The sequence below is a fragment of the Sinocyclocheilus rhinocerous genome, unplaced genomic scaffold (assembly GCF_001515625.1).
Source record: "Sinocyclocheilus rhinocerous isolate Xijiao unplaced genomic scaffold, SAMN03320098_v1.1 scaffold256, whole genome shotgun sequence".
Taxonomy (NCBI): domain Eukaryota; kingdom Metazoa; phylum Chordata; class Actinopteri; order Cypriniformes; family Cyprinidae; genus Sinocyclocheilus; species Sinocyclocheilus rhinocerous.
The window spans coordinates 312925-325820 of NW_015632036.1; the positions used below are offsets into that span (position 1 = coordinate 312925).

Sequence of the window (12896 nt, forward strand, 5' to 3'; positions counted from 1 at the left end):
AAAAAAACCTTTGTCTTGTAATCTTTAATTAAATATGAGTCACTTTCTTTTGAAATGAGTCAAGCCCTTTTTTTTTTTACCATGTTCTCCCATTGTCTGCATCTATGTCTTGACAGAGGTTTCTAATTTGACGGCATCAGGTGTAAAGATTTTCAGCTGTCATTTAACACTTGCCACAGAATGAATTTGTCATTTAAAACACCTCTTGAATGATTGAGTATTCACTGCTCTTTTATAGTTAAGCAAATGAGAAGTCAAGGGGGATGGGAGACGACTTGTGACTGGGAGGAATTTTTGTGGCTAGCCTCCTCCACAAAGCTATTTTCAGAGACCTGCCATTAGTGACAGTTTCAAGTAAAAAATTTATTTAGCAATTTTAATTAAAAAAAATGATTTATTAACTTTTTGGTTTGTTTGTTTGTTTTAAAAAAAAAATGAAATTTCAAGAATCACACAACAACCAATATTTAGATGATTGGTCAACAGATGTTTTTTCAGTGCTCAGTTTTTTAAATTATTACCCTCGAATCTAAATATGCAATTACAGCCTCAAGTACCATAATTTATTGCTAATATGCATAAGCTTGAAGTGTGACATTATTTGTAATAATTTGTAGAGAAAATGGACTGTGCTTAAAGTGATGAATAATAACTAAAAGTAAATGTAATTACATACCAGTGACCAAATAGTAGTAAAAATACCTCATACAAACGGTATTTCCCAGTTCAGAACATTTTCTAGAGACTTTTAAACAAGGAAAATATGGTTAATATTTGTTGTAGCTGGATTGATCATTCACATGCTAGTCTACTCACACAGTGACAGTATAGCTTAATGGTAGAGCATATTTTGATAATATTTAATTCATGTTGTTTGTTCATAGCTTTGAAGTTATGGGGAAAATCAGGCACATGGACATTTGAGAAACTGACTCATCAAATGAGTAAGGGAATGAGGAGACAACTGAATCAGCATCCAAATCAGAATGAGATTTACTGCCAAGTATTCTTACACACACACAAAGGAATTTGTCTTGGTGAAGCTTCCAGTACACACACCAAAAAAAACATAAAACACAGATAATACTGTAAATGGGGGTTATGCGCAAAAGACGTCCTATTCTGGCCTTTACGCTTTGATTTATTTCATAGTTGATTACCATAAAAGTCCATAGATATCGGCATCAGTTCATACTGCTGTTAACACGTTAACACAAGCAATGAGACCTGTTTTCCGGTCTGGTCAGGTGACAGTCGACATATACGCCATACAACTAGTCAATTAATTTATGTACACAATAGACAAGATAGACAAAATATTTATGTACAAATAATCTATATACAGAAATAATTATGCAAGGGAATGTAAATAAGATAGGAGGAGGATATGTTAAATAAAAATATAAATAGTGTATTGGATATTGCACTTTTTTGGGAAGATCGTGGAGTTATTTTGCCTGTTCATTATCACTGATGGTGAGGTATGGCTTCAAAACCCACATTTTCAACAGCGTAATCCATTAATACAGCAAAATTCTGAAGGAATTATTATTGTAGGTATTAGTATTTAGTTAACACAGATGACAATTAAGGTCAATATGACAGGTAGTGTAAAAAATCTGTCTTCAGTGCCCTCTGAGCCTGTTTTATATCCACCTCCAATTAGACAATCTGAAAACGGGCAGGTTTTCCTCACTGCTGCTGCTTTAAGGATCCTCCCTCCATTTTTTTTTTTTTTTGAGAATGAGCAGCGTGTTCCAAGCATTGCTGGGTTTGACTGCAGCAAAGACATGAGAGAGGGCAGTAGTGAAGGCAGAGGAGGAGGGGTTTGGTTAGCGGCGAGACTAACTACACCGCAGCAGGGCTGCGAGCGACCAGTCAGCGAGCATTCCCTTATCTACCAATGGAATGCAACAGCTGCAGCAGCCTGTGAGCGTGTGTGCTTTTCAGTCAGTGTGTTTGTAAAAGGGGGAGGGGGGACAGTCATGGTGGGCCAGCAGGAACCCCCCTGAAAGACCCCCAACTCTCAACCCCCCACGTTCTCTCGCAGCCGGGCTCCTGAAAGGCAGCTCAACCAAACGCAAGTGTGAGAGACAGAGAGAGTGAGAGACTCGATAGGGCAGCACACTCCGAGACGGAGAGAGAGAGAGCAGAAAGTAAGGGAAGTGGAGCAGGGAGCCTCGGAGGGGGTTGAGGAGGTGAGCGAAGGGTGAAAAGGAAGAGAGGGAAAGACAAAAGAGAGGGAGAACCAGAGTGGAGAGAGACCAGAGGGAAATGGCTTCGGAGGAGACCGCTGGAGGAGCTCGCAAAGCCACCAAGAGCAAACTATTTGAGTTCCTCGTCCATGGAGTGGTACGTACCCTCTCGGTGTATGTGTGTGTGTGTGTGTGTGTGTTGAGCTCAGCTACTGACAGACACAGCCCGTGCGTTTGACTGATAGCGGTGAACGGTGTCCATGTGAAGGTTATTTCCAGTCCTCCGGATCCCGGCTCCTCGCCGCTCTTCTTTCTAAAGCGGAGACGGGGTGGGGAGGAGAGGCGAATGAGGGAGATGAGCATGTAAGAAAAAAAGAGCGAGACTGATCGGCGAACGTGAAAGAAAGGCCAAAGGTAGCCACTTGGTCACTGGAGGCTGCATGCGTTTTGCAGCGTGCCTAAGGTGACGGGCACTTTCATTCAAAAACACATGCCGCTCTGTGAGACTCAACACACTGTTATTACAACTCCAAGAACACATCAAGTGCTTCAGATAACATCTACTATGTAGATTAGCGTGTCTGTTGTCATGTCATTTATTAAAAAATTCAAGCTAGCCCTAGAGCCACAGGATGTACTAGTAGCGAGTACAATTATTACTACTAATAATACTATATCACAGACTGCTGTTTCCTATATGATACTATTCAAGGTTTGAAGCAGAAGAGGCTGTAAGGATCCACTTATTGTCTAAACCTTTGTGTATGTACAGTACAGTAGCGGTGTAATCTTTATTTGTGATTAGCAGGGCTTTGTCTAGCCAGAGCAGATCAATCTCAAAAAGCAGTTTGTAGTAGAGTGAGCGTAATGCGTAAAACAGCATTTTCATGCTGTTATTTGTTTAGTTCTTGCTTTTCATGTTTCTTGAGCCCTGTGATTTTATTCTTGATATGGTTTCTTGTTTTTGTGAACCAACATTGGATTTTTAGAAAGGTGCCATGTTAATAATAATAATAATTATTATTATTGTTTAAATATTATTATTATTATTGCTGTTATTATTACATGTATGTGGCAGACTATGATATTTCTGAAGAGCTTCATTAGTTGGTGTCTGTGTTTGATTGTTTTTTCTATTTCTTTTACTTTTGAGTATTCAAGAGATTTTTTATTATATTATTAGATAGAAGGATTATTCATTGACTGTGAGATATACATTACCATTTAAAAGTTTGGGCTGAGGAAGTTTTTTTTAAAGAAATTAATACTTTTATTAAGAAAGAATACAATCAGTTGATGAAACATGACAGTAAAGACATTTATAATGTTGCAAAAGATTATTGTTATTTTTTATTTTCTATTCCGCAAAATATACTGTAAATGTATCACCACAAAAACATGGATAATAATATTATCCACAGCATATTAGAATGATTTCTGAAGGATCATGAGACACTGAAGACTGGAGTAATGATGCTGAAAATTCAACTTTACCACCACAGGAATAAATTAAATCTTAAAATATATTAAAACAGTGAACAGTTCATTTAAATTGTACCAATAGTTCACAATAGTATTGTTTTTTTGATCAAATAAATGCACCGTTGGTGATTGTAAGAAACTTCTGTCAAAACAAAAAATAGTTACTTAATAATTAATAGTTAATTCTAGTGTGCTTGTGTAAGTGAAGACTTTTCACTTGCAGTAATAGTCTTGGCGTCATAAACAACCTTTTGTTCACTATTTGCCTCAGTTCTGCATTAAGCTGCTTTAACTTCACATAACAACACATAAATGCTGAGTTTGGATGATGAATGAAGAAAATGGTGTTGCCTCTGCAGACTAATTAACCTTGACGAAGCACTGATTGTTCCTGGGCAAATGTTTCCCGCTCCTTATTTTGGCTTCCTCTCCTTTTATGTCCTCTCCTGTGCCTGTTTTCGTCTCCTCTGCATCTTCTGTGTTTCTTTCTGGACTCTGTATTCTCTGAATTACCCCAGCCTGACCTTTGCTATTGTTCACCTTACTGCTTCTCTGCTGCACTCAGTCTGAAGCCTGGCATATGAAAGTTATACTGTATATTCTCTGTTACATGACATTGTATGTTTGACCATAGTTTGAACTGCAAGAATGTGGTGGTTCAGCCTTGTTCCCAAGGCAAGGAACAGTACATGCACATCAAGGTTTGCAATTAAGTAACAGTTTAAACAGCCACTAGTATGAGTGAAATGGGTACTCAAAGTTTGTTTTGTATGGAAGGAAATCTGTGGCAAATACTGTTCAGTATTAACCATCTCTTGTTTTGGACAACCTAATCAGAGTATTTGAAATTTGCTGTATATAGAGTATTTTGTCTCTTTGCATGAGATAAATCACCTGTGCTTTAGACGATGACTTGTTGTTAGATTTATTCTGTCTCGATCCTTATTTTCTTTTTGATCTCCGCTTCCAAACATTTAGTTTTGGCTCAATGTCGAGTTCAGATTAGGTGTCACAGTTTCAGTGTTTCTCTAATACACATTACACGTTATATTTGCTCCTTCTCTCTCGGGCACAAAATAAAACACAGTCTTGGTTAATGACAGACTCAGTCTTACTGTGTAACCGTGTGGATAAATAAAGATGACCTATAGGTCATTTCACTCTAGGAGCGGAAACTCTCATTCCAGTTCACTGTAATCAAAGCAAACTTACTATAATGGTAAAATACAGTGAAATGAGTCACAGTATTTTACACTTTAAAATACACGGATTTACTATAATAAACTGTTTGAAAATAACAAAATAAGAATAGGTCTAACCACTATGACTTTTACCTTATTTTGTTTGTTGCTTCAAACAACAAATCATTATTGTGATTTTGAAACCATCCAATGAAATAAAAGTACCTTTAATTTGTCCTGTGTATCAACATGTTTATATGCACAAATTTATGTCATTCCGAAATAACCCAATCTGATTTTAGAATCTGAAAGTTATGTTTATATGAATCCTAAACTTTACAATCAGACTTGTATATTTGTTTCCACTGACCAGTTTCTAAGACAAAGATAAGTTTCTAAGACATAGGCAAGACATAAATTCATCCACGTAAAGTAGTTGGATTCAGCGTGACTAAAATGTTACTTTTTAACAGAGATCTGCACCGCCCCTTTCAATCGAAATGGAATTTCATTTCAAACAATCTCAATTGGATGGACTGAGGGGTTTACTTGAAAATGTTCAGTCCGTTTATAAACTGATTATTTGGTTGCTAATGTAAACATCTGCAGTAACTTATGGAAAGCACAGGAGTCAGATAATGTCATCTATCCAATCAGATGTCTGTGCAGTTGTCATATTAACAGCAAGCAAAGAAACTCCAGAGGGACGTGCATGTTCTTGAGCAAAAAGTTGTTGTTTATCAGCAGGAATCGAGCAGAAGTACTCATCAGTCAAAGCTGATTGACAGCACAAACACTGCCACTCTCTCTGAAGTGCAAATCCACATAGTGTGACTGCTGGAAAATATTCCAAATAAAATGTTTTCCTTCCTACCTGCATCCAAATTTATATTCAAAGTGGTTTGTGAACAAAGCAGCCACACAGAGAGAGACAGCAAAGGACAGTAATTGTTTAAACTATTTTAAGTGGTACGTTTCAGGACGTTCCGTTTTTTTGTTCATGCGCAAACCCGCTACTCTGATAACAAGAGGAATCTGATGAAAGGCTCTTTTATTCCTCTCTAGCTATCAAACATGATAATTTTTCCTGCTGGTCAGTTTTTCCTGTGTTAATGTGACGGTAAGACAGCTCAACAGCAGGCAAAGACAGTTAAAAGCATCTGGCAGCACATCAGACTGAGAGACAGAGAAAGTGTTTATCTGCAGTATTCAGGGAATGACAGAAATGTTACACCTGCAAGTGTGTGGCCTTATAGAATGCTAAATATCTCATTGTGTGTCATTGTCTTTCATTACCCCGCAATTCAATGCTCACTGCACAGTCTGCTCTTATTTCACAACAGTCTAGAGTTCATTTAATCAATCTCCTGACCTGCAGACGTAACACGGCTCAAGCCCCCGTAAGGTACATCATTAATAGGTACATCACAATCACTTCCTCTGTATAAGTTAAAAAAAAACATCTAAAATCAGCAGTTAGATGTTACTCTCACATATTTGTTTCACATACCACATCTGCAGCAGTTCAATGTGAGCCCTTCCTGTTTAACTGAAGTGCAAAGAGGTTTCTCACACCGTAGCCACAAGGTGAAAGTAATCGTGTTTAACATAACTATGTCAAATCTCAAATGATGACTTGACCATTAGGAAGGGAGCTTGACTGATTCAGATCTTCTTCAGATCTTCAATTCTTCTGTAGTGGTTCTTTGGCTCCAGCAGCTTTGTAGAAAACTTTTTAACAATGCTTAATAAATCAGATGTGGCCATTCACACAGAATGTGTTTTTGTTTTGAAAAACGTAAGATGCGGGCAGTGGAATAAGGTGAATATAAGGCGTGTTTTTTTTTAAGTTGAACTCATTTCAACTTGAGCACTGCATTTTTTAGAACGCTGTGTCATGTGCGAGATGCTGCAAAAGACTTGAGTGCAACTAAAAAACATCACATCACAAATCTGTCAAGTGTATATTTACATAGGAAACAATGCAAAAGTAGCAAAATGGACTGGAAAAAATTGTTGTGAACCAGCCCTAGCAGGCATATACCGTAATGCTGGTGTAATGACCCTTCACTAAGCTCCGTCCCCTTCGGTTACTGTTGCTACAGTAACTCAGACAAGCTTTACAGAATGTCTCATATGAATGAATTGGAGATTTTTATAAACATATTAGTGATTTACAGTAAATTCTGTTTACCAATTGATAAAAATGTTACTTTATAGACTATGAATCAGAATTTTAAGAAAATGCTTCTCACAGTCAACTGAAAAGAGAACAGCCTCCTTTGATGACAATTATAATTGATAATATTAGTGAATTTGATTTGATTATTGTGGTATGATTCATAAGCATTTTCAGATATATTCTGAAGTAGGGTTGTGACGGTGAGGAAATTTTCCCGCCGGTTAATCGACGTGTGACAACACCGGTAATACCGGTATCACCGTGGGGGCGGGGGGTTCCCTCTTTTTCTCGCTTTCCTTCGCTTTTAAATAGCTTGCAAAAGCGGCGTGTGCATTTTACTTTAACTTTTAAATAGTGGCAGTTCGGCGTCAATTGCTTGAATGCAACAACAAAATACAACGTCAAACTCACTTTAGCCTATATATAAAACATAGAACTTTTATTAACAAAACAAATAAAAATACACCATGCTATAGGGCAGGCAATGCCTAAAATAAAATAACAAATAACTTACATAAAGTTTAAATAGGTATACAAAACTGGAAATAAGTAAACATGTATAATATATAACCAAATAAATAAGAAACGTAGAACGTTTATTAGCAAAACGAGTAAGAAAGCTTGGAGGCACGGCATACACCTTGATGTCAAATAAAATAAATAAATGACACAAAGTTTAAATAAAGTAAAAATCAGCAAACAATGTGGAACCAATTAAATAAGAAACGAATGTTTAAAAAAACTTCCAAAATCACCTTAGATAAACGGCAAAAGTCAACAGGCTTTTCAAAATCCAGAATATTGCCAAACAGGTGCTTTGCATTTCGTTTCGAAACTAAATCATCGCGGTGGGCAAGTGGCGTAACCGGTGTTGCGGTTTAACACTGGTATCACCGTCAGCACCGTCTATCGCGGCAAGCCTATTCTGAAGACCCATCTCTTGCAGAGGTGCAACTGAAAACAGGTCAAGAACTGTATTATGGATAAGAAGTGAATGCGTAATACATGGAATATGACTATAATTCCAGTCCATTCATAAATTCTGTAATCAATGCGTTGAATTTATGCTTTGTGATGCATCAGTGCATTTTTACATCTTATTTTCTCCCATGATCCAGGTCTGTCCTGCTTTCTCCCTTTCAGTGTTTTGTCACTATATCTGCCTTACTTAACATGTCTTTGTTGTTTGATATGACTTCAGTTATTCTCATTGAACTCATTGTCCTCTCATTATGACTTTAGAAAGACATGGAGTGTACATTTCCTGCAGTACATTTGTCTATTTTTGTCTGATTGGAGTTTCTTTTGACCACTGTCTGTGTATTTGTGTGCCCTGTCACTCCAAGCCGTACCTTTGACATGCTCTCAAATTGCCTGTCCAATTTCACTAGCAGCACCATGACCCTAGCACTCTGCTTTCTTTTCTCTTTCTAAAGGAAATCCTGTCTGCCGTCATTAACCTATTGCTATCCTGTCCATCTTATTGGCTGTGTTGCCAATAAGATACTACACTATGTTGTGTAGTATCATAGGAAACTTTATCTTTCATCCATCAGTTGTATTGTCTCACTCCTTCACTCCCTGTGCACCCATCAGGTCTGTCACTCTCAATAACATTTTCATTTGTCTTTTCTTGGCAGCCATAGCCATTGGAGACTTTATTATGTCACTATAATATATTATCAATTACTTAAGCAGATAGCTAAGGGTGAAACTTTAATATCAGGAAAAAAAATATCTGTATAGCCCCCCTGATTTTTACCCTGTGATCATAACCATCATTTGAAGTCTTCCCGGTTGTATTAGCAGCCAAGAAAATTAGTATATCCTGGAGAGAACTGTTTTTTTTTATGTCAAGTTCATATCATGTTTCAAAGCAGCTACATCTCTAGTATCTCTTTAATATGTGGTGTATCTCTGTACTTGATGTTAAATTCTGTGGAATATTTATGCTACTCTAACATATTGGCAACACCATTTTGTTTTTTAGTTTGTCTACATTATTTATTGAGCGGTTCAATTCAGTAGTGAACATTTCCTGTAATTTCAATAAAATCAGGTTGTAATTAAAACCATTGTTCATTCTGATGTAATTAGAGTAGCAACCTAACGCATGAAATTAAATTGCAGCTAAAAGTTAAATAGCATGAGTTTATATCAGACAAAGTTGAAATACATCTGTTCTCTGGCGAGACATGTACGTGTGAGTGTGACAAGACTCGGGTTTACTCTTTCAAAGTCATCTGTTCACTATCCTGAAATGTTGTATGTGTGACCTTTTGTTTCTGGTGTCACAAGTGTTGAATAGATTGCACTTAAGTTGTGTGTGTGCAGTTGCTGCTGCTGTTAAGGAAAGCAACAGCTGCTGTTGTACTAGTAAGTTACAATAGGTCTAACAGTGACAGATATATTTACATCATCACCTAACTTAAACTAAACACAAATGTGCACATATTCTTTTCATTTTTCAAACTTTTCACTTTCATTTCAAATTACTTTTAAGTAAATTTTTTATAACTGATTGTTAGTTATTAATGTGTATGTTTAAAAAGCACTATTATACCGATTCACTGTATATCTGTAATCGCTTGTTTCAGAGTCACTTTCTTATGTCATTCCTTTTGTTGTCATCTTTTTTTTCAGCGGCCCGGCATGCCTCCAGGACCACGAATGCCTCATCAGGGGGCCCCAATGGGGCCTCCAGGACCACCATATGGAGGAAGCCCTGCTGTCCGACCCGGACTTAACAATCAGGCCATGGAAGCCAGTCGCAAACGGCCCGCTCCTTCACAGCAGCAGATGCAACAGCAGCAGGCCGTACAGAATCGAAACAGGAAGTAAGTGTAATGTGACATATACTAATCAAGTCAAGTCACCTTTATTTATATAGCGCTTTATACAATACAGATTGTGTCAAAGCAGCTTTACGGTGTTAAACAGGAGAATAGTGTGTTGACAATGCAAAAGGACAATAGTAAACACTCAATTTTTAAGTTAAAGTCAATTCATTATTGAGTCAGTGATGTCATCGTCCAGCTCAGGTAAGTTCAAATAGTATCCGTGCAGTCAAGTCGCCAATATTGCCAGAAATTAAGTGTCCCCAACTAAGCAAGCCAAAGGCGCCAGTGGCAAACAAACCAAAACTATCGGTGACAGAAATGGAGAAAAACAACTTGGGAGAAACCAGGGGGGCCAGTTCTCCTCTGGCCAGACGAAACCTGCATGGTGTGGTTTAATTCCAGACTGCAATGCAAGTCAGATTGAGCAGAGGACTCGTCTGGTTCTTGTAGTCTTGTGCCAATGGCCGTCTAGTTGACGAGATCTTCACAGGGGATATGTCTCTGGGGCTTATTTGGCATGGTCTCCGCTGACATTCGTGGCTGTAGAGGTCGTCTCTTGGTGCTGATCCACCATCTGGACTGGATACGGACTGGATCCAGATGACTGCAGTGACCATCTGATCTGTGCTAAATAGGAAAAGGATCTGCCGCCCACAGTTGATTTTGATATTCTAGGTATTAACAAATGGCCAGAGATCGCAGTAGACGTGAAGAACTATAATGCAATAAGAGCTCGCTCAAGTACTGAGGAGCTAGACCATTCAGGGCTTTATAAGTAATTAGCAAGATTTTAAAATGTATACGTTGTTTAATAGGGAGCCAGTGCAGTTTTGACAGAACTGGGCTAATATGGTCATACTTTCTGGTTCTAGTAAGAACTCTAGCTGCTGCATTTTGGACCAACTGGAGTTTGTTTATTAAGCGCGCAGAGCAACCACCCAATAAAGCATTCCAATAATCTAACCTTGAGGTCATGAATGCATGAAAAACATTTGTTTTACAAATGCTAGAAACATGGCTTTCAAAGAAAAGATTGCTATCAAATAGCACACCTAGGTTCCTAACTGATGACGAAGAACTGACAGAGCAGCCATCAAGTGTTAGACAGTGTTCTAGATTATTACATGCCGAGGTTTTTGGTCCGATAATTAACACCTCTGTTTTTTCAGAATTTAGCAGTAGGAAGTTGCTAGTCATCCAGGTTTTTATATCAACTATGCATTCTGTTAGTTTTGCAAATTGGTATGCTTCATCGTGCTGCGAAGAAATAGAGAGCTGAGTATCATCAGCATAACAGTGAAAGCTAAAACCATGTTTTTTTATGATATCTCCCAAGGGTATCATGTAAAGCGTCAAAAGCAATGGTCCTAGTACTGAGCCTTGTGGTACTCCATACTGCATTTGCGATCGATATGATACCTCATCATTCACTGCTACGAATTGATGATGGCCAGATAAGTATGATTTGAACCATGTTTTTTAATGGCTTAATAACAGCCAGTTTGAAAGTTTTTGGGACATATCCTAATGACAGTGACCAATTAATAATATTCAGAAGAGGATCTATGACTTCAGGAAGCACCTTTTTTAGTAGCTTAGATGGTATAGGGTCTAACATACATGTTGTTGGTTTAGATGATTTAACAAATTTATACAACTCTTCCTCTCCTATAGCAGAGAATGAGTGGAATTGTTCCTCAGGGGATCTATAGTGCAGTATCTGATGCGATACTGTAGCTGACGGCTACGTGGTTATAATTTTATCTCTAATAGTATCGATCTTGGAAGTAAAGAAGTTCATAAAGTCATTACTGCTGTGCTGTTGGGAAATGTCTGTTAATTTACCCACTGTACTGAATAAATACCTGGGGTTGTGTTTGGTTTATTCTGAAAGAGACGAAAAGTAAGCAGATCTAGCAGTTTTTAAGGCTTTTCTGTAGGAGGAAGTACTTTCCCTCCATGCAATACGAAACACCTCTAGTTTTGTTTTCTTCCAGCTGCGCTCCATTTTCCAGGCTGCTCTCTTTAGTGTGTGAGTGTGCTCGTTATACCACGGTGTCGTACTGTTCCTTAATCTTCTTCATGCGTAAAGGAGCAACCATATCTAAAGTGCTAGGAAGAGAGAGTCTGTTTAAGAGAGAGTAGTTTCTGTTACAACATCAAGTTTTTCTAAGCTATCAGATATGCTGAGGAATTGAGACCAGTCAGGAATTTTATTTACAAAGCAGTCTTTCGTGGTAGAAGTGATGGTTCTACCATATTTGTAACAAGGAGTTGAGTTTGCAGCTTTGGCTATATGGAGTATACATGAGACTGGATAATAATCTGATATCATCGCTCTGCTGCAGAATTTCAATGCCATCAACATCAATTCCATGTGATAGTATTAAATCTAAAGGATGATTATGACTATGTAGGTCCTGACACGTTGTCTAGCCCCAATAGAGTTTAGAATGTCTATAAATGCTGATCCCAAAAATTCATCTTTTTCATTATCTACATGGATATTAAAATCACCAACAATTAAGATTTTATCTGCAGCCAGCTAGACTTGCTGCGATAGACGGTGTTTTCGGTTATACCGGTGTTAAGCCGCAACACCAGTTACGTCATTTGCCTACCGTGGCAACGCCCCCCCCCACCGCCTTTTTGATTTTTTTATAGAAACAAAAATCATTTAGCCTAGTTCATTTAGAGGACAGACACTTTTAAAAACTAAACGCTCAATGCAGCGTGCCGAACTGTGCGCGAACAACAGTGCACCACGGAGCAGGAGTCAGATTTTTGTTGATGTTTGCTGATTACTTTATTTAAACTTTGTGTATTTTATTTATTATATTTTACATCAAGGTGTATATGCCGTGCCTCCAAGCTTTCTTATTCGTTTTGCTAATAAACGTTCTGTTTCTTATTTATTTGGTTCCACAGTGTTTGCTGATTTTCAGTTTTATATACCTATTTAAATTGTGTAGAGCCTAAGTAATTTGTTATTTTATTAGGCATATATGGTGTATTT

The 12896-nt window shown here is 37.8% G+C and overlaps 1 protein-coding gene across 3 annotated transcripts in view; it reads left to right on the top strand.

Annotated features, from left to right (window-relative positions):
* The window catches only part of LOC107742121 (SWI/SNF-related matrix-associated actin-dependent regulator of chromatin subfamily D member 3), a 49531-nt gene that overhangs the window by 22761 nt on the left and 13874 nt on the right, over positions 1 to 12896 (top strand). The window contains exons 1-2 of one of the 3 annotated variants that reach the window (XM_016555006.1): positions 1931 to 2352; positions 9684 to 9877. In XM_016555006.1, coding sequence (XP_016410492.1) covers positions 2275 to 2352; positions 9684 to 9877 — 272 coding nt within the window. In that variant the 5' untranslated portion in view covers positions 1931 to 2274. Of the gene's footprint in view, positions 1 to 1930; positions 2353 to 9683; positions 9878 to 12896 lie in introns of those variants that run through there. The other 2 variants (XM_016555008.1, XM_016555007.1) reach the window with 2 other exon arrangements.